We start from the raw sequence: 20,133 nt of genomic DNA, 5'->3' as shown, positions 1-20,133 counted from the left end.
AAACGTGTCTGTTTCCGAAAATTTAGGGGCTGTTATATTTTTTTCTGGCCCCCCCCCCCCCCTCCCCCCCCCTGTGCCTGTTAGGTGATAGAGCGCTTTAGAAATGAAATAAATAAAATAAATAAATATTTAAATAAATAAATGAGAAGGAAGGAAAGTCATGAAGCAGGCACGCACAAAACAGGACTAAGAGTCTGGAGAAAGCGGTGAGAGGATTGGGACAGGCAGCAGACACGCACAAACTGGGGCTGAGAGCCCAGAGAAAGCAGTTAGGAGGGACAGGCCCAGTCTAAGAGCCTTAGACCCAGTCTAATAGCCAGGGAAAAGCGGTGAGAAGGAGGGACAGGCAGGCATCAGGCATGTATAAAGCGGGGTTGAGAGTGCATGAAAAGCAATATGGAGGGACAGGCAGGTATGTACAAACAGGGCTGAGAGCCCTGTGAAAGTGGTGAGAAGGAGGTACAAGCAGACACGCTCAAACTGGGTCTGGGAGCACGGTGAAAGCATTGTGAAGGAGGGACAGGCAGGCAGTAGGCACGTACATAACAGGCTGAGAGCCCGGAGAAAGTGGCGAGAAGGAGGGGCTGGCAGAAAGCAGGCATGCACACCACTGGGCTGAGAGCCCAGAAAAGTGGCCATGATCGGAGACACCTTGCCGGTGTGTGACCAGGGAGTGGGGAGTGGGCGGGCAGCGGCGTACAACGGCGTTGAGGGAGTAACATTGCCCACGGATTGCTCAGAGTGGGCGGGTAGTGGCGTGACGTGAGGCTGCGGTCAGGGAGCCGGATTAGAGCACAGGACGTGGCAGCAGCGGAGGGTGAGCTCGCTGTCTAGTGAAGTGGTGAGCAGCCAGCAGAATCAACCCGTGGACCCACCCAGCACCTACAGGATCACACGCAGGGCCCCGGCTGAATACAACAAGATGAAGCATGCCGCGCTTGGAGCACTCGTGCGCATTAGAAAAAGAAAGTGAAGATTACATGAAGCTTGCGATGACGGAAGGGAGATGTGCACATTGCACGTGTTCAAGGGCGCGTCCACTGACCTCCATTGCCGAACACCCTGCGCATGCCCTGCTCTGTCCCACTTCCGAGGCAAGTTGCTGGCAATAGATCTCGCTGTCGACAGCGCTTTCATGCTGCGTCGCTAGGCGAGACCTAAAAAGGATAGTTCACAAACAATACATTTAACCATTGTACACAATCGGGCTCTCTCTAACCCTCCCTGCCAGTGTTTGTGATCTCAACTGTGCTCTGGGTACAGTGCACAAAGGGAAGGTGATATCTCTTCGAAAGTATACTCTAGAAACGTTACTCCAGTAACTCCTGAGCTTAAAGCACCCAGCCGTGACTCTTTTTGCCTAGTAATAGGCAAGTTTCCCCATACTTAAACATGGCCCCTAGGGACGCTGTTGCCTCAAATGCCCATCATACCGCTTCACTATGGTCCTAGGCTTGCGAAATATTTGTTGATATAACAAAGTAATTGCAAGGCTTCTCATGAGTCAACCTTGGGAATGATAAATGTTAATCTTGCTTAAATACAGAGAGCTACTTTGCCAAAGAAGGTGCAGTGGGGAGGTGGGCGTGAAGTGAGAGGCAGTGATGGGCTAGAAAGAGAAAGGAGGGCTGTAGACTCTTACGGGAGCCAGGGCAGGCGATTAAGCGCGTCTGTGTGATGGAATAAAGGACATAAGATGGGTAGTGATGGACTGTAAGGAGAGAAAGGGCGGAGTGTGTGGAGGGTGATGTGATGTCATCTGTGATGGTTGAGGGGGTGATGGGCTCATTGTGAAGGGTGGTAGGGCAGGAGGTGAGAGGGGTGTGCTCTGTTCTTTGTGACATGGTTAGGGCAGATGGGAGGTGGGCGGTTGCCCCTCTGTCTGTGAGGGGCGATGAGAGTAAGGGCAAAGGAAAAGGCAAGTGATGGAAACCATGTGGGAGAGGTGAAAGGATGAGGTGTGGTAGGCAGAGCATGAGAGGAAGTCGTGAGGGGGTGATGTAATCAGTGCGAGAGGAAGTAGTGAGGGACTCGTAAATGGATGTAGGAGAAAGATCAGAACTCTTTGTGAAGGGGAAGGACATGTTAGGGTTGGTGTGAAGGGACGCGGAGACGAGGTTGAAGGCTGTGATTGGCTCGCTGGAGAGGAATGCAAGAATGAGGGAAGCAATCGCTTCGGTTTGAAGGGAGGAAGGACCGGCTGAGGATGATGTGCTTTGTGTATACACCGTCATCATAATAAATGTGCTCGCTGTCAGATGAGAGACCGGGCTGGTGGTGTTAAGGGAGGAAGGGCAGGAAGAGGCCATCTCTGTCAGTGGTGCTGGAACAATTTGTTTAGTGGCTATTATTTTTAAGCTGCACAATGTAAGCCAGCAATCATGGGAATCCCTCGAATTCAGGAAGGCGAGTGCTGCAGCTGTAACACCTACGACTACTTGCTCCAACGTCTGTGGGCTGGATGTGAAGGGGACATGACCGCTGGTGGAAGGAGAAACCTACTGGATCACACGCAGGGCCCCGGCTGAATACAACAAGACGGAGCGTGCCACCCTTGGAGCTCGCAAGCGCATTAGAAAAAGAAAGTGAAAATAACATGAAGCTTGCGATAACGGAAGGGAGATGTGCATATTGCGCGTGTTCACGGACGCGTCCACAGACCTCAAACGCCCTGCGCGTGCCCTGCTCTGTCCCACTTTCGAGGCAAGTCGCTGACAATAGATCTCGCTGGCGACAGCGCTTTCGCGCTTCGTCGCCAGGCAAGACCTAAAAAGGATAGTTCACAAACAATACATTTAACCATTGTACACAATCGGGCTCTCTCTAACCCTCCCTGGCAGTTTCTGTGTTTGTGTTCTCAACTGTGCTCTGGGTACAGTGCACAAAGGGAAGGTGATATCGCTTCGCCAGTATACTCTAGAAACGTTACTCCAGTAGCTCCTTAGCTTAAAGCACCCAGACGTGACTCTTTTTGCCTAGTAATAGGCACGTTTCCCCATACTTAAACAGGGCCCCTAGGGACGCTGTTGCCTCAAATGCCCGCATACCGCTTCACTATGGTCCTCGGCTTGTGAAATATTTGTTGATATAACAAAGTAATTGCAAGGCTTCTCTGAGTCAACCTTGGGAATGATAAATGTTAATCTTGCTTAAATACAGAGAGCTACATTTCCAAAGTATGCACCTGGTTTACTGGTGATCAGGCGGAATTTCAACCATTTTCAATAGATCTATGTACGTTACCAATACGCTTCACATCGTATCATGCAGACTGCCCAATGGCCTGCTAGAAAATATTGCTGGTTAATACAAATGTGTGTTTGTTACAGCTTATACACATTTCCTCTTCATCTACTCAAACATATAGCCCCTGTAAACCTCAACATATTTATTCCTTAAATAAAATTGCAATTCAAATGTGTTCAATGCAATCTTCCAACTGTTAAACTACACATCATGTTAAACCACGGTTAACATAGGAAATATTTTCTATGTGGTTGGCTTTACATATTTTCAAAAGTAAACATAGTACCATACTCCAAGTGAGGCATAGTTAATCTCTGCATACGGTTAGTCCCGGTAATAGCCTCCATGTTAAAATATCTCCTTTGTCATTCCCCCAAACAACTGTAACAGATTAAATGTTCACTAATTAAATTCTGATAGTCTTACCCGTATACAATAGGTGCATTATTTTCACAAAAATTATCATAAGCTCCAGCCTCCCTCTTCCATCCTCTTCCTTCCTCGCAACTCCTGTTCCTTCACTCCTCTTCCCTTTGCCACCCTGTGCCCATCCTCCCTCTGACTTCCCCAACCTCTTTCTTGCATGTTCATTCTCGCTGTCACTTCTCCAGCTACCCTCATACCTCTTCATCATCGCTTTCACCCCTCAACCTTGTTTCCCTTTCCTCCTTCTCTTCCTTTTCTCCTCAATGTCCATTTCACATATTCGTTGTCCTTCTCACTTCCCTTTTCACTTTCACTTCCCCTTTCTCTCTCTAATTTTCATCCTCCTCACCTCTCTATAGCCTTTATGACCACCTCTTTCTTTTTTGATCCAACGTACTCTTTTTTAATGTACGGCCTCCCTTTTAGCTCAGCTCCCATCTCAAACTATTTGCCACCTCACTATTTATGACATCAAAAGAAAAATATGGAGGTGACATTTTTATTCATTTTAAACAAACATGTTGTACAATAGGAAGCTTGTTTTTCTTGTTCTCTTCTTAAATGTTCCTTCAGCCTTATTTAGTCAATGGGAAGATACAACCTGCCCCATCTTCTCCACCTTTTAGGCTAGATTGTGTCATAAGATGGCATACGAAAAAAGGAAGCCTGTTAAAGTGGGTAATAACCCCAAATTTCTTTGGATGTTCTCTTTGTCTCTGCATTCAGAGCATTTATGATTTACAAATAAGATTTGTTTCAGAACAATGCTACTTACTAGAAATATTCGCTCATTATTTGCAGGGTAGCTCCAGTACAAGGGAGCAATCCGCTTTGGGAATTTGGGAAAACCAACATAATACACCTGACGATACCATGGCATAGAGTGGTGGCAGTAGGGTCTAAAAGATAGTGCATCATGTCTTACAGGATGGCTTTCTCAGATTGAGACATCTTATAACTATACTGAAATAGCATAGAAAGAACATGTGTATCCAGCATATGTCAAACCAAGTAACCGAATAAATGGAGCGGTGGAAGAGGCCTCGTGGTAAATCTGAGCCATAGAATTTTGTGTGAAGATTCATCAGCTTTGGATTGGGTCACTATTAATTAATACTCTCTAATATAGCTCCGAAGCCACCAAGATCATCTGCGGCGTACCCCAGGGCTCATCCCTCAGCCCAACTCTGTTTAACAGCTACATGGCACCGCTCGCCCACGTCGCCCGTCGGCACAACCTCAACATTATCTCCTACGCCGATGACATCCAGCTGATCCTCTCCCTCACCAAGGATCCCCACTGAAACGAGAAGAACAGTCGCCCAGGCCCTCGTCAGCAGCAGGTTGGACTACGGAAACACCCTCTACGCAGGAGCCGCTGCCAAACTCCTGAGACCGCTCCAACGCATCCAGAACGCCTCTGCACGCCTGATCCTCGACATCCCTCGCCACAGCCCCATCACACACCACCTGAGAGACCTGCACTGGCTCCCGGTCAACAAGAGGATAACCTTCAAGCTCCTCACCCACGCACACAAGGCACTCCACAACACCAGACCAACGTACCTCAACAGACGACTCAGCTTCTACACCGCCAGCTCCGCTCCGCCGACCTCGCCCTCGCCACAGTCCCCTGCTTCCGAAGAGCGACCTGCGGTGGCAGATCGTTCTCCCACCTCGCCACCAAGACCTGGAACACCCTCCCCATCCACCTACGGCAGACCCAAAACCTGCTAACCTTCAGAAAACTCCTCAAGACCTGGCTTTTCGAGCAGTAGCAGCATCCCCCACCCCAGCGCCTTGAGACCCTCACGGGTAAGTAGTGCGCTTTACAAATGATATGATTGATTGATTGATTGATTGATTGATAGCACATACTGCAAACTCCATCTCATATAAATATTTTGACCGAGTATAGAACTTAGCCACAGAGACTTCGAATCTTGTGGCCGTGATCACACACATCCATCCATTTTAGAAGCAATCATGGTATGTGCAGAATATCTAGAAAGGTGGGTGCTATTTTTTGTTTCTAAGCACTCACATTCGAATCTGGTTTGTCTGGTGAACAATATTCCCTATTTACAAATAAATTCCACCAGCATTCTCAGCAGGTACTTACTTTTAGGAAAAGTGAAACCCTGGAAACCACAGCTGAAAATTCCATGACAAATGCCAGATGTGTGTACCGCTCCCACAGATGCGGTAAGGGCACACAACATATCACATTCACATTTGAACTGCTGCTCCAACCTTTTCCTTCACATTTCTTCCCTGTGTGTTTTCCCTGTTCTGGCCAGAGATCCCTTCTCTGTGGGACCCCGTGGGCCATCTGTGATGGCCCTGCTGATGATTGAAAGTCCACATCACAATCTTTTTGCAGTCCGCAGAAGACCAGTAGAGTTTCTGTGGAGCAAAAAATGCACATCAGAGACAGAAGAGAGAGCCAGAATAACAGAAAATGTGGGAGAAACAAAGGGCAGATTCCATGACTGGGGGAGAGATTTTGGGTGTTCATATCTTCCACTTAACCCCTCTTTTGATGGGCTTATGCAGCAGAGTGCATTATTGAATCTCTGTGTGTTAAGCCCCTTCTCTTAATTTCATAAATGTGTATATTTTTAGTAAAAACTATTATTATTGTTTTAATAATGTTTGTTATGCTTTTTTACAACTGTGGAGGTGATACAGTGCAGTCAAATAGCTTACAACAGAAGTTTGAAGTTTATTGGTTTGTATAGCGCTGAATCACCCATGAGGGTATCTCGGCGCTTAGGACGGCAGAGAACATCAAAGTACAGAAATTAGAAGAGGTGGGTTTTGAGCAGCTTTCTGAACTGGAGCATATTCTGACAATTACATAGATGAAAGGGCAACTTATTCCAGAATACAGGGGCAAGGTAAGAAAATGCTTTGCCTCCACTGCGTGCTTTTTTAGGTCTCACGCCTGCGATTGCAGGGGCGAAAACCCCTGCTGTCGCAAAGCGAGACTATTGTAATCATTTCAGTCCTTTTCGCTTTCAAGGACTAGGCAGAGGAGACAACAGACTGTCACGCGCACGCAGCCAGCCGGAATCGGATCAGGTCGCGCGCTCCGATTCCGGCCGGCTCTTCACTCACCATGGATCACGCACGCACACAGAGACACACACACGAGCGCACACATACAGACACACACCACACCACACCTCCCCAGCCCCCCCCGCCGCCGCCCCCTAACACACACGAGCGCACACACACAAACAATTCAATTCCCCCCGCCCGCCGCCCCCCGCCGCCGCCCACACACACATACAGAGAGACCCCCCCCCCCCAACTAACCCCACTCACCGCATCGCCGGATTCTGCAGCCTCCGCGGGGCTCTCCCTCGGACATGGGAGCCCCTCGTCACCATTCCTCTGGCCGGGCACTCCGTGTGCGCGTGCGCGGGCTTTTGAAGACGGAAGTCCCGCCGCAGACCAGGTTTCAGTTTCGCTCATCTTCAAGCGTCTCTGTAGCTGCTGTGGGAGAATGCGGGCTCCGCCGGCACGGGAAGGGTTAAGCGTGCTATCAGCAGCGCTGCCTGTGAGGCGTGTCTCCCTCACACACAAACACACGTCTCCAGTCTGCACCGAGGCTGCCCGAGCACTGCCCGGCGGCAGCGGGGAGGGAAAGTTCACCAGGGGCAGGAGGGAGAGGAGATACGAGGAGCGGGGCTGACACTAACAGGAGGAACCCCGAGTCCAGCAGCAGGAACAGGAGCAGCAGCAGGGACTGCAGTGCATCCCCCCACCCCGCAGCAGGAACAAGGGCAGCAGGAGCCCCCTCCACCTCCAAGGATAGCAGGAGCCCCCACCTCTGAGGATCCGGGACTGGAGAGCATCTGCCGCCCCTGTCAGCAGCAGCCCACTCCCCCCCCCCCCCTCCCTCCCCCCTCCAGCAGCAGCCAGGCTCCAGCCCAGCAGCAGGAGTGTGGGGCTGGCCAGCAGCGGGGTCTGATCCACCATGCCTTGCCTTCTGTGCCGGTAGCAGACCCCGCGGCTGCCTCCCGCGGCCTCTGGTAGAGCCCCCCTCTCAGTGCTGGAGCGGGCAGAGTGGCAGGATGCCTGGAAGCGACACCGACATTGCCGTGGACCGGACCTACTCGGACCCCAAGAGGCACCAGCGCGCCAAAAGCAGGGTAAGCAGCGGAGCCGGGATTCGTGGCACTGAGGCGGGAGAAGTCCAGGCTGGAGCCGGGTGGGGGCTTCAGGGGTAGCCCTGTGTCCTTTGTGTGTGGCGAGGAGGCAGCTGGGCCCCGCCAGCCCCGGGGGTCGGGGTAAATGATCAGGTTTTACCCCGGGGGCGTTTGCAGTGTTCAGTCAGGGGGTAACGCGCTCTGTGGAGTTGCGGTGTCCCCCCTGTACAAAGGCATATCCCAGTGAGGCGCAATGCCCCTTCATACACAGAGCCTGCTGTACTTTGGTGGTATCTGGTTTCTGGGCTTTAGGGGATGTCTGTCAAGACCCTTTCTGAAGTCATGACTTGTTTCACTGAGGCTGGACTTTGTGATGTGCTGTGTCCTGCTAGTGCTCAGGTGTGCATGATGCATCACTCTTCTTGAGCGGTAACGCACGCTGGCTGCGTGAGATCCGGTGTCCCTCGGTCTCAAACACATTTGTTACTTTCCGAGCGACAGCTTTAGAGTAGGCGCTACCCCCACCCCCGTGATGGCATTCGCTGGGTGTGATGTCCTCCAGGGAGTTGCAGTCTTGCCTTCTGGAATCTTGGTGGATGTTACTCTGGGGAGGGCAGCCCCGGGCGAGGCTCTGAGCCCCGACAGGTTACTCTGGTGAGGGCTGGGTAGTGGGAGGGGCCAGTTTCCTCCACCCACCTGAACTCCGTTCTATATCGCCTGCTCTTGGTGTTTCTATGAAATCCATGACCTTACGACTTATGGCTTGTTGTTTTAAGGCAGTGGTAATCCTATCTAAGAATTTTTGCTGATATTGTCCTGAGGAAGACACGAAAGGGTGTGTCGAAACGCGTCGACAGGAATCAGCATCCTCCACAAAATTTTGGGCATTATCATTTATTGTCAATAATCCTATGATCTATGTACATCTTTTATAGTAACAGTGTTTGATTTTTAAAAAAACAAAAGAAACGTTTCTTTAATTTATTTTAATCATGTGTTTTGAATGAATATGGTTACATCAAAAGTTTTTATCAATATTATCAATATAATTAAATTTTCAATTTATCATATAAATTCCTTTTGAGTCCTTTTCTCCGGATGGTGTGCAATTTTACATGCTTTTGTCAGACTGTGTAATTTCTTTGCCTGGGCTTTTACCCCTACTAATGGGTAGTGGGAGGGGCCAGTTTCCTCCACCCACCTGAACTCCGTTCTATATCGCCTGCTCTTGGTGTTTCTATGAAATCCATAGAATGGATTGGTCCATATATTGCTTAAAACAAGCCTTGGCCCGTTGTGCATGCTTCCAACTTGGCAGAAAAGTGAAATGAGGCACAGGGAGATACATTGATATGCTCAGGATTACATGTAGTAAAGTGCGTAGCCGGTATTAGAAATCACAAATACTGAGCCCAGATATTAATGCAAACAGGTCAGGTCAGGTGGCATTATACTGAGCTGGACTGGACTACTGGGGAGATCAGAGTCTAGAGTAGAATTGACTATATCTAGGTGGGACGGTTATTGTGGCACGTAAGAGAGTATGATGGCGCACCTGCAATTCCATATTCACTGAAGCCATTAGACATTTGGGTCAGTGAAATGTATTCCTCCACGGAGGAGTGTGCAGCATCTCGGAGCAACCACCCCCTCACCCTCACACCCCCTCACCCTCAAACACCCTCACCTTCACACCCCCTCACTCCCTCTCGCACTCACACACCCTCACTCACCCTTACACACTCGCATGCCCACACCCTCCCTCACCCTCACACACCCCTCTCACCCTCACACACTGTCTCTCACACACCGTCTCTCACCCTCACACACCCTCTCTCACCCTCACACACCCTCTCTCACCCTCACACCCCCTCTCTCACCCTCCCACACCCTCTCTCACCCTCTCTCACCCTCACACACCCTCTCTCACCCTCACACACCCTCTCTCACCCTCACACACCCTCTCTCATCCTCACACACCCTCTCTCACCCTCACACACCCTCTCTCACCCTCACACACCCTCCCTCACTCACCCTCACACACCCTCACTCACTCACCCTCACCCTCACTCACTCACCCTCACTCACCCTCACTTACTCACCCTCACTCACCCTCACCAGCATAGCATCACAAAACATAGCATAGCATAACAAAAAAACCACAGGATAGCAAAAGATAGCATATCCTAATTATTCCCAACTCTCCTTATTATTAAGCAACATCTGACAGTTTGCAAATCATCTTTATACACTAATTCAGAGTTTTCGAAACAAATTATGCAACGCATTGTCATACACAATGCCAATAACTCAAACTTTAATGCTGCAAGACCTATTGCATTGTAAATGCTTGTTAACCCTGGGGGTGCTGAGCAGAAGTTCAGAGCTAGATCTAAGTGCTCGTGCTGGGGTGTATAAGGCTAGTTTGCTCAAAAGGTACGAGGGATCTTGGCCATTGAGGGCTTTATAGATAATGCAACCTATTTTGAATTTAACCCTCTTTCTTACTGGAAGCCAGTGGAGTTTGTCCAGGAGGGGTACCGAGGGTGTTCTAGCGGGGGCGTCGGTAGTAAGACGAGCGGCAGTATTCTGCACTACCTGGAGTTTGTTTATGGAGGCTTTGTTAGCTGAAAATAAAAGGGCATTACAGTAGTCAAGTCTACCATTGGAGTATCAAAGCAGTACAAAAGCATCAGTTATCATAAAACAGGGTGAAATAATCAGTGACAGAGAGGTGCTAAGCTACGTCTCTATCTTGCACAGTATTGATCATCATCTCATTGTGTAAATTGGTATCAAGTAAGAATATCTAGAACATGAACAGAAGACGTGGCTTCTAAGTGACATTTGTGCATGGGTCAGTCATGTGGTGGGTGGCAAGCATGAGCGGGGGCGGTCAGAGGAAGATAGCGGCTTTTGAGGGTAGGCGAAGTGTTGACAGGGTGCCTGGTAAGCTGGGTCAAGGGGCCTGGGATTCTGGTAATTTTTCTTTGCTTGGCCTGTGCTATTCATCTGATGCGCTTCGCACGTTATGCCCCGCTATTTCGCCTATGTGTATACATAGTCTTTTTCTCTCTAACAATATACGTGGCTGCCATCTTTGTAGCTTGCAGTTCAGAACCTAATTGGCATCTACCTCTTTCTCTGCACTTAATACTTTGGCTGGTAGGCAAACTAGGTATCATTTGTTTCACCCTATGAACTGTCAGTCACTGGTAAAAACTGTCTTTGAAGTTCGCAATTTGATTGTGGACCATAAGCCTGACACTCGCTTTCTTACAGAAACTTGGCTGAATGAATTTTCCAAGCTTGATCAATATTGTATAATAAGCTGTGGCCCCCTTGGGGGTCGGGGAGTAGGAATTGCAATATTTTCAAATCGGTGTTCTCTTGCCATGTGGGACCTTTTAAATGTACCTGATTGTGAGGGTATATTTTTTCTCTCAGCATCACAAAGAATTTCACCCACAAGTCAATGGAGTTCGGTAATAGCTAAGGCCATTGCCCCTTTTATACTGAAGAGTGTTAATTTCACTGTTTTGAGTGATCTTAACATTAGTTTTTATGAGGTCGACAGTAGTTTGCCCTCGTCTATCACTGAGGATTTCTGGCTTTAGGCTTGCTGCGTTTGGTGCAATCCTCTACCCAGTTGGCGGGACATATTCTTGGTGCTATTTTCCTAAGTTGTCTTCTAGTTGGTGTTCCGGTACCATTACATTAGTCTGATCATTTTGCTGTACCTATGACACTCCAGATCAAAGTTGTCGAGTCACCTGTTTCTGATTCTACCACGATCTGTAGACCATGGGCCAAATTGAATCCTTATGCCTTCTATTCCTAGTTACAGGAGGAGGGCACAGATATTTTGGACACTCTAGAAAAGGTTGCGAAGGCATTTGATTTGTGGATTTGTCTTTCTCAAGACAGAGCTCTGCCTCTTCAATATAGCTCCAAATAATTCATCTGTACACTTGCTCCTTGGTTTGATGATTCGTTGCTGGTACATAAGAAAAAAATGCAAGCAATTAGAGCGGGCTTGGCGAAAGTCCTATTGTCAGGATCCTGAAGCTAAATTTAAAAGCGCCTCTAAGAAGTATTCTAGAGCCTGTTGTGCAGCGTGGCAGCTTATTATGCTGAGAAAATTGCGAGCACTCAAAATGCATCTAAAGAGCTCTTTGTGATCAAGTACCTCTTATCTATTTCGCAGCAAAATGTTAATGATTTAGCTATCTTTTTTCATAATAACATCGCCAATATTTACTCTAGGTTCCTCTACTGGTGCTGCAACCTCCAGTACAAGCCTCAATAGAAACTATACACTTTGCGACCGCCGTGAGGGTGGCTGCATCCTTATTGTGGAAGCGGAACCGGCGACTCCTTGTCGGGTGATCTGTTTCCACTCCGATGTCGGTCAGCCGCAGTCCAACAGACATCGTAATCAGACCCTAAATGGGGATATTCCAGGGCTAAACAACATTCTATTCTTAGATATCTTGCAAATGAGCACGGGATCCGAGGCATTCTCAATCACTGCTTTATATAACCAGGTGAGGACCTGAGCCCATCACGAGTAGTTTCTGTACCAAGGTGTGTTGGGGCAGTTCCTCTCAGGTGATGTCCCTTAGAGTGTTGCATGTCCGCTGAAGCTGCGTGTATAATAAGGATTGCCCAGGCGGGACACCGTGCTCTGTAAGCAGTTGATCAAAAGTAAGTAGTTGGCCATCCATAAATAGGTCCGTGGGCGTTAAAAACTCATTGCCACAGGGTAGGCCACAGAGAGGTATTTCCAGAGCATAGGATCGTATTGTACGGTATGCGTGAGTTGAAACACTCGGTTTACACATCTCTTGTCTAATTTACCCATCCAAAGAGGATTATGGATCTATCTAGTGCGAGGTAGGAGGAGTTATATGATTTCTCCGGGGTCGATCGGGTGTCGCTGAGGAAGCTGCCAGCAAGCCAACGGGCAAACCATTGGAGTTGAGCTGCCAAGCAAAAGTGATGAAAGGATGGGGCTCCGAGGCTACCCTGGCCTACTGGTAGCTGGAGTTTGTGGAGCGTGACTCTGCAGCATCCTGTATCCCAAATCAGGTCGGAAAGCATGCATTCTAAATCTTGAAAAACGTACACGGGGGACATTAGCAAAAAAATGGAGTAAGCGTGGAACCATTACCAGTTTGGACAGGGCTAGCTTTCCGGTTTTTGCGAGCTGGAGTGTGTTCCAAAAATTAATCTGGGTGCGTAGAGCTGTTTGGGCTCACACCAGGTTTCCTTCATATAGATCAGCGTTGATAAAAAAAAAATGTTGATACCCAGATATTGAAATACATGCTCCTCCCAAGGTCCAGTGGTTGCGGGGGAGTGTTGCGTATAAAGGAGAAAGCAGGATGACTTTCCCCAGGTGATGCGTAGCCCTGTTCCCTCCCCAAATTCTTGGAGCTCTAATCAATATAATGAATAGAGGGGTGTCCAGAGTAGGTGTCTCTGAGATATAGTGGGAAGCCATCAGTATATAGGGAGGTGCATGCATAATGCCTGCCAGGGACATACCCCTCGCCGTAGCCTCCAACCAACCTGATTATTGCAGATTTCTTTTTCTTTTTCTAAATGCTTTACTTTCCTTGTGTAAAGGTTCTTGTGCATTCACGGTAATGAAAGAGATGGGCAAAGATAAGCATAAACAGATTTGCATTGTAATGGAAGCAAGGTTTCTGCGTCTTGGTCTTGAACAATTTTGCATGGGTTGTACACTTCAATTAAAATTGTCATCTCAAATGAAGGTGTTTTAACGCCACCATGTTGTTTTTTCGTATTTGCTACAGGCATTAGTGACATCTCTCCTTCGACAAGTTTACCTCCTCTAGTAGAGGGTCAGTTACGCTGCTTTTTACGGATAACAGTCAGTAAACTCCTATGGACAATCACCAAACCACCAGCTTCTGTCATTATCAGACTTCGATGGTGGGGGGAGACCTCAGATGGGACCCTATTTCGGCCACGTGTCACATCACAGACTGAGCAGAAAACAGTGAAAACAACAGCCCGGTTTGCGATCCGCTGTGGACCGAAGCAGTTCAGCTCATACCTCACAGGTGCTTTTAGATTTGCAGTTATAATTATTCTATTTATAATTTAGTAAAATAATTTCACCATTTTGTTTCCTTGTATTTCCTACTATGTCTAATTTGAATAAAAGGATATGCCGGTGTCTGTCCCAAAACGTTTCTCTAAAATATATTCCCCTATGTTTCCACTGCAACATCTCATAGGACCTGCCTTAGTTGAAAGGTATTCTATATTGACATTTCTAGAAGGATCTTTAAATTTAACTTGTAGTGTTCTTTTATGTATTAGCAGAGTAATATATCAATATTAAAGGTGTGGACCTGGAATCCATACACCTATCCATCAATCCATACTAGCACTGTCTTTAATTTTCGGAGAGAAGGGCCCTACAACTTGCAGACAAACGATACAGCGTTGGCAAGTTATTCCCAGGTAAAGGCCAACTTCAGGTTTAAACACAAACAGGTACTGTTTGGAAGCGACGCACTATTCACACGCCCCCTTGGGGTGCTCTATATCCAATAGTAGTTCATGATTTCACCAAATTTGGAAAATATTTTCTGAACAACCCATAGTGTAAGTTCATTCAACCAAAATCACATGCATATGTTTGTGATGCACAAAGATACAAACAAACTAAATGAAAAACGTTGTATATTTAATTGCGATTTTTCTTTTTTCTTATGCTTGGTTCTTCAGTCAGATGATACATTACATCATGTACATCCCATCCTCCTGTTCAGTTAATCCCAATGCATTTCGGTATGATTATACCTTCATCAGGGGAATACTGACTCTGCGCAATGGTTGACTCGAAGCCTCGAGAAGATAATATTCCTTTATCAATGTGTGTCCTCCCGTCTAATGCTATTTGACCCTGGTCCGTTCTCTCGCTGTCTCGCTGTCTGCCAATGGAAACTCCTCTCTTCTGCTCTTCGTGTCGCGTCCCGAAGAGCAGAAGAGAGGAGTTTCCATTGGCAGACAGCGAGACAGCGAGAGAACGGACCAGGGTCAAATAGCATTAGACGGGAGGACACACATTGATAAAGGAATATTATCTTCTCGAGGCTTCGAGTCAACCATTGCGCAGAGTCAGTATTCCCCTGATGAAGGTATAATCATACCGAAATGCATTGGGATTAACTGAACAGGAGGATGGGATGTACATGATGTAATGTATCATCTGACTGAAGAACCAAGCATAAGAAAAAAGAAAAATCGCAATTAAATATACAACGTTTTTCATTTAGTTTGTTTGTATCTTTGTGCATCACAAACATATGCATGTGATTTTGGTTGAATGAACTTACACTATGGGTTGTTCAGAAAATATTTTCCAAATTTGGTGAAATCATGAACTACTATTGGATATAGAGCACCCCAAGGGGGCGTGTGAATAGTGCGTCGCTTCCAAACAGTACCTGTTTGTGTTTATATTTTGTCACTGACGTGAGCCTGTCAGATCAGGCGACAGCACCATAAAGAGAAAAAAGAATCAATATTAATAATTAAGTGAAACAAATACCTTTAAATAGGTGTGCAGAGTGTCTACTACATATACAACTTCAGGTTTAAACACTTGCTTTTATTGCTTTTTGTGTTTTTCTCCAGACAGTTTTACCAGACGAAAAAATATAATCAGGTCTTTCCACATCCATAAAAATCTAATCTCGAATAATCATCTGAAACAAAATTAAGGCATTAAAGCTTGCATTAATTTCTTTACACCGGACTTGCCATGGTGCCCAAAGATTTAGCAGGAATACAGAAGGAGTATTATAAATAGGATGGCACCAAATGGGTCTTTTGATTTAGCAGCCATGAGGTGAAATACTTTCAAAAGAGTTTCATGAAGTTTTAATTTCCTTTATTGCTATACATATTCTTCTTGCCAAATTTCTTAGCCATTTGTATGCACCATTGTCATTCAGAATTTGATCAAAAGATTGTCCCATGAGAGATCAGAAAATCAGTCCATAATTGTGCTTTGTAAAAAAAGTTGTGCAGTAAAATGTTTAATGCAACTTCCTATTTGCCATAGATATGGGAGTGCTTGTGCTGGAAGTCATGACCAAAGCTGACCATCTTCCTATTGGCCGAGTTCAAATCAATGGACTGTCCCAGCTGTCTCCAACACATCACATCAGTGGATTTTTCACAATAGTTTCCCCAACATCTGAAAAACTGGGAGAACTTCAGGTAACAGCAAAAAAAAATGTTTTATGACTTATCATGGACCACATGTATAGCTAATCATTTGTTTTCCTTTTCTCATTTTTAATGTGACACCATAGGAAGTTAGAGTTTGAGAGTCAACTTCTCTAATCTCTGTCATGAGAAATCGGTCTGGTCATTGTCCCTGCTCCAACTAATGTAAAATATTTTCTGTGATGCCTAAGACCTGCCTTCACTTTTCAGTTCTGGACTCCTGCATGCCTAAGACCTTGACATTTTTTAACTCTCAATGGGGCTATTGATTTATATTGTCCGTCATAGCAGAAGCACTATTGGATCTCACTTCCAGCTCTTGTACCGACTAATCATGGCCATCATGCTCACTCAGCAATTAATAAAAAGACAAACTAATATTTCTAGGTCATCATTCCTGTTTTTTGATTCATTGAGCCTTCTTTACACATGTTAGAACACCATTCATAGTAGCTAGACTTTACAAATTCAATATAATAATTTTAGGCAAAGTCTCTGCCACGAAAAAGATTGGTAACTATACATTTTTCTATAGAGCAGAATTGGATCTAGAAATGGAGCGTTATCATTTTACTGAAGAACAAAAGTGTGGGAACCCATAATTTAGAGATCAGTTGAGGTAAGAGCAATGATGGCAAGCTCAAAATATAAATATATATGTATAATGGTATAGTGAGAATATAAGCGAAACGTTAAAATATTTAAGCTAGACTACAATCGAATATTCCCTAAATGGATGCTTCACTGCTTTTCATGGTGTTCTTGCATTACATTGCAAATGGACTAGCGAGCGAGGTATGCCTGTCTGTAGTGGTGGGCTCGGTGATATCAGTTAGGATTGATAGCCAAATGTAAATTGTTAATAAGGGGTTAATGAAACCCTAGAATGATCCCCTGCCAGTTTGGAACAAAGGTTCATTTGTACTCCCCTATCTGAGGGCCAGGCCTGTGAAGTGTGTTATTCCTTCCAAGGTCAATAATTGAGCACCATTTCCATTTGGTAGTTGGAATGGTATAATAATAATAAATTAATCTTTATTCAGATGCAATCACAGCCCTAAACGGTAAAATCATTTATACAGAATACATTCATTACAAATCCATACAAATTTAAACAAAAAACTCCTGATTACATCCAATTAAAAACACATTGACAAGAGATTAATCCACACAGTAATCAATCATGTCTTGATTGCCTAGCGCTATAAGTGGCCCGCAGAAAGTTCATTACTACAAAAAGAGCATACTCATTGGGCAAAAGCTGCAAGTACAGAAGCGCCACTCATGCTTGACTGAAGTTCAAGGATTTTAAAAGGGGATGAAGGAATTGCCTCCTAAGGTAGCTAAAATATTTACATACAAATCCAAAATGTAGGGTATCTTGTGGAGGCCTATAGTCGCAGCCACAGGGCCCTCTCAGATTTAGTTGAGTATAACCAAACGGAGGTGAAGCTGGTTGAACCAAAATCGGGCCACCAAAAATCTGTCACTTGCGCTGGTGAGGGTTAAAAGATCATTCTCCATGCCCTGTACTGATTTCATCAACGTGCCCCCTCACTGGGGGTTTTAAAAGCTCAATATTTTCACGGTGGAAGAGGCATGCTTGAAGAACAAATCCTTTACTGTTTTGAGCTCTTGAGGGCTCAGAGTTGTGTTTGCAGGAGATGTCCGCCTTGCCTAACCTGGTGAGGGACTCATTAACATACGATATCCAAGGAATTTTGAGCGCATGATCTAATGGCAAGCAATCTGACATAATCAGGTGGTTAAGCTTGGCGCCTTCCCTGGCCCATATCTTTACCCAGTACAACGGGGGCTACACTGCTACCAGATCGACTACATAATTTGCTACAAGTTCTTTGTAGAGGTAGAACGAGGGGGTGCTCTGGGGGACCCCCAAAATCTGTCTCAAGAACTTGTTTTGTGCAAGCTGTAGCTTGGGCAGTAGGGTGTATCCCAATACTTCACCACCATATAAAACCCTGGAGATACATTTGCACTTGTACAGCTTTAAAAACACTCCTGGCGACCACAATCCCAATCTCTCATAGCTAGCAATAGCCCCTGTTGATTTATTCATCTCTTCTAATTTCCCTCTATCAGCGGTATCCAGTTCAATTTTGCGTCAAACAGGGTTTCCAAGTTTGAGAAAGCTGGGACCTTTGCTAGAGTGTGCTAGAGGAACTAGGCAGGTGAATATCTCCTGCTGACAGGCTGCAAAAAGTGAGCAATTAAAAAGCCTTGGGGTCTGTCTGTGACCACTGTAAACATCTCCTATGGTCAATTAAAGATAATGATCCTGGTGGCTTACAGAGGCGATCCTTTCCTCGCTCCTCCCACTCAAGTACCAAGGACCGAGAGTTATGGTCACTGAAGGGGCTGTAGGAGATGTTCAAAGTAATCAAGGGCCATCTCTAGGAAGCTGAAACAAAAATAAAATCGATAATTGTGTCGCAGCCCCTTCCTTTGAATGTATGGCGGTAATTGTAGCTTGTCTTGTTTAGTCATCTTGTCTAAAGTGAAGACCAAATTGTGGGTGTGTTAAAAGCAATTTATTTCTGCACCTTCAGTAGTATGCTCCATATGAGTACCCTCTATAATCGTGCAGATTGAATTACTATAGGAAGGATTTAGAGAATTTAAATACAGAAGACTGTTAAAATCCCCTGCCAGGATAGGTTTGTCTGGGGCAAGGCCTCAGGTAATAAATCAATGGCACCACTTAGGGCTGAGAGGTTTGATGTCCCACATGACCACCTTTTTGCATTGTAAAAAGTATTCAAAACCTGGGGAAAAGGTCTCCTAGCAAACAGTTTAAAACCCTGAAACACAAGTGAGTCCCACTTTAAATCCTTAATGGGGCCACAAAAGTCCAGGGCAACAAAAGTAATTAGACCCCCTAACACTTTTCCAACACTTGAGCTAACCACTGGGCAAAAAAAAGTTTTATACCCTTCCAGAAAAAAATATTCTTTACTTCCCATGTCTTTTGTAGGCATTAATGTGAAGGACTTAATGAACAAGATCCAGGTCGTATCTAGGAATTTTGCTGACAAGCCTGCAACGTTCCAGGAGACAAGTCTTAGACCCATCCCAATGCCATGTGGCAGGCCTAGATGAGAAGTTATGGACCCAACTACGGGTGCAGAAGCCCCAGGGGGGTGTGGCCTATGGGGTGGTACATAGGCCCTGGGGGGCGTACGAGATGGGGCATGGGGAATGAAAGGGGCAAGCCCGCATGATCAACTGGACCCTGTAGTGTGGTTGTAAAATTGTGCTCGGGAAGAAATTCCAAATCAGTGAGGTCCCTAGGGGAGCAAAGCGATTTGGGTGTGCCAGTTGCCCAACTGGGGTCCTATCGACACCACCATGGAAGGCTGTGCCCTATGCCAGGTTCTGTTAGCTGTGTGCCTTTTCAAGCGGCTTCTGAGACTTGGATTTGTCATTGTTTAAGACGGTCGTGTTTCTTTTCTTCTCCTCCTTTTCTGTTCGCGCTCCTACTTGAAAAGTAGGAGCTGCTACTGGTAAGAGCAGGAAAATCCAGAACTCTGAGAAGCTCCAACTCACTCCTTCTTATCCCTCCGAAACTGAAAAAGAAAACCACTCCTTACTGATCGGTTTCTGGCAACACTCCCAAGATGTGGAACGCTCTCCCTACAGTCCTCAGATGCAACCCCTCCTTCTCCTGTTTCAAAAGGGAACTGAAACTCCATCTCCTCAACAAATACTTTGCTGACCAACGTCAACAAACCTAGACTTCAATATCCGAGCTGACTCCTCTCTCTCTTGACATTCAGGGATAGTTGGTGACCGGACTGTGTTAGCCACCGTAGTTTGTTTTCTCTCCCTCCCTTCCACTGTTTACCTATGTTTCATGTTGTATTTTTTTTATCTCTGTTTCGCTTCCTTACTGCCTTCCTACTATGTAATGCAACTTTCTTCTGTTTTTTACTGTGTGTATGTAAAGCGCTCTGATACCCATGGGTCAAGATAGCGCTATATAAAACGTTTAAAATAAATAAATAAAAGG

The 20,133-nt window shown here is 46.0% G+C and overlaps 1 protein-coding gene across 2 annotated transcripts in view; it reads left to right on the top strand.

Moving 5' to 3' along the window:
* C2CD3 (C2 domain containing 3 centriole elongation regulator) overlaps positions 1-20,133 on the top strand; it is a 494,984-nt gene that overhangs the window by 19,906 nt on the left and 454,945 nt on the right. For both annotated transcript variants that reach the window (XM_078658566.1, XM_078658565.1), the window contains exons 2-3: positions 13,652-13,921; positions 15,937-16,094. In XM_078658566.1, the coding sequence (XP_078514692.1) occupies positions 13,652-13,921; positions 15,937-16,094 (428 nt within the window). The remainder of the gene's footprint in view (positions 1-13,651; positions 13,922-15,936; positions 16,095-20,133) is intronic.

Source organism: Lissotriton helveticus, chromosome 8 (genome assembly GCF_964261635.1).
Source record: "Lissotriton helveticus chromosome 8, aLisHel1.1, whole genome shotgun sequence".
Classification (NCBI taxonomy): Eukaryota; Metazoa; Chordata; class Amphibia; order Caudata; family Salamandridae; genus Lissotriton; species Lissotriton helveticus.
This window is presented reverse-complemented; position numbering and strand designations above follow the sequence as displayed.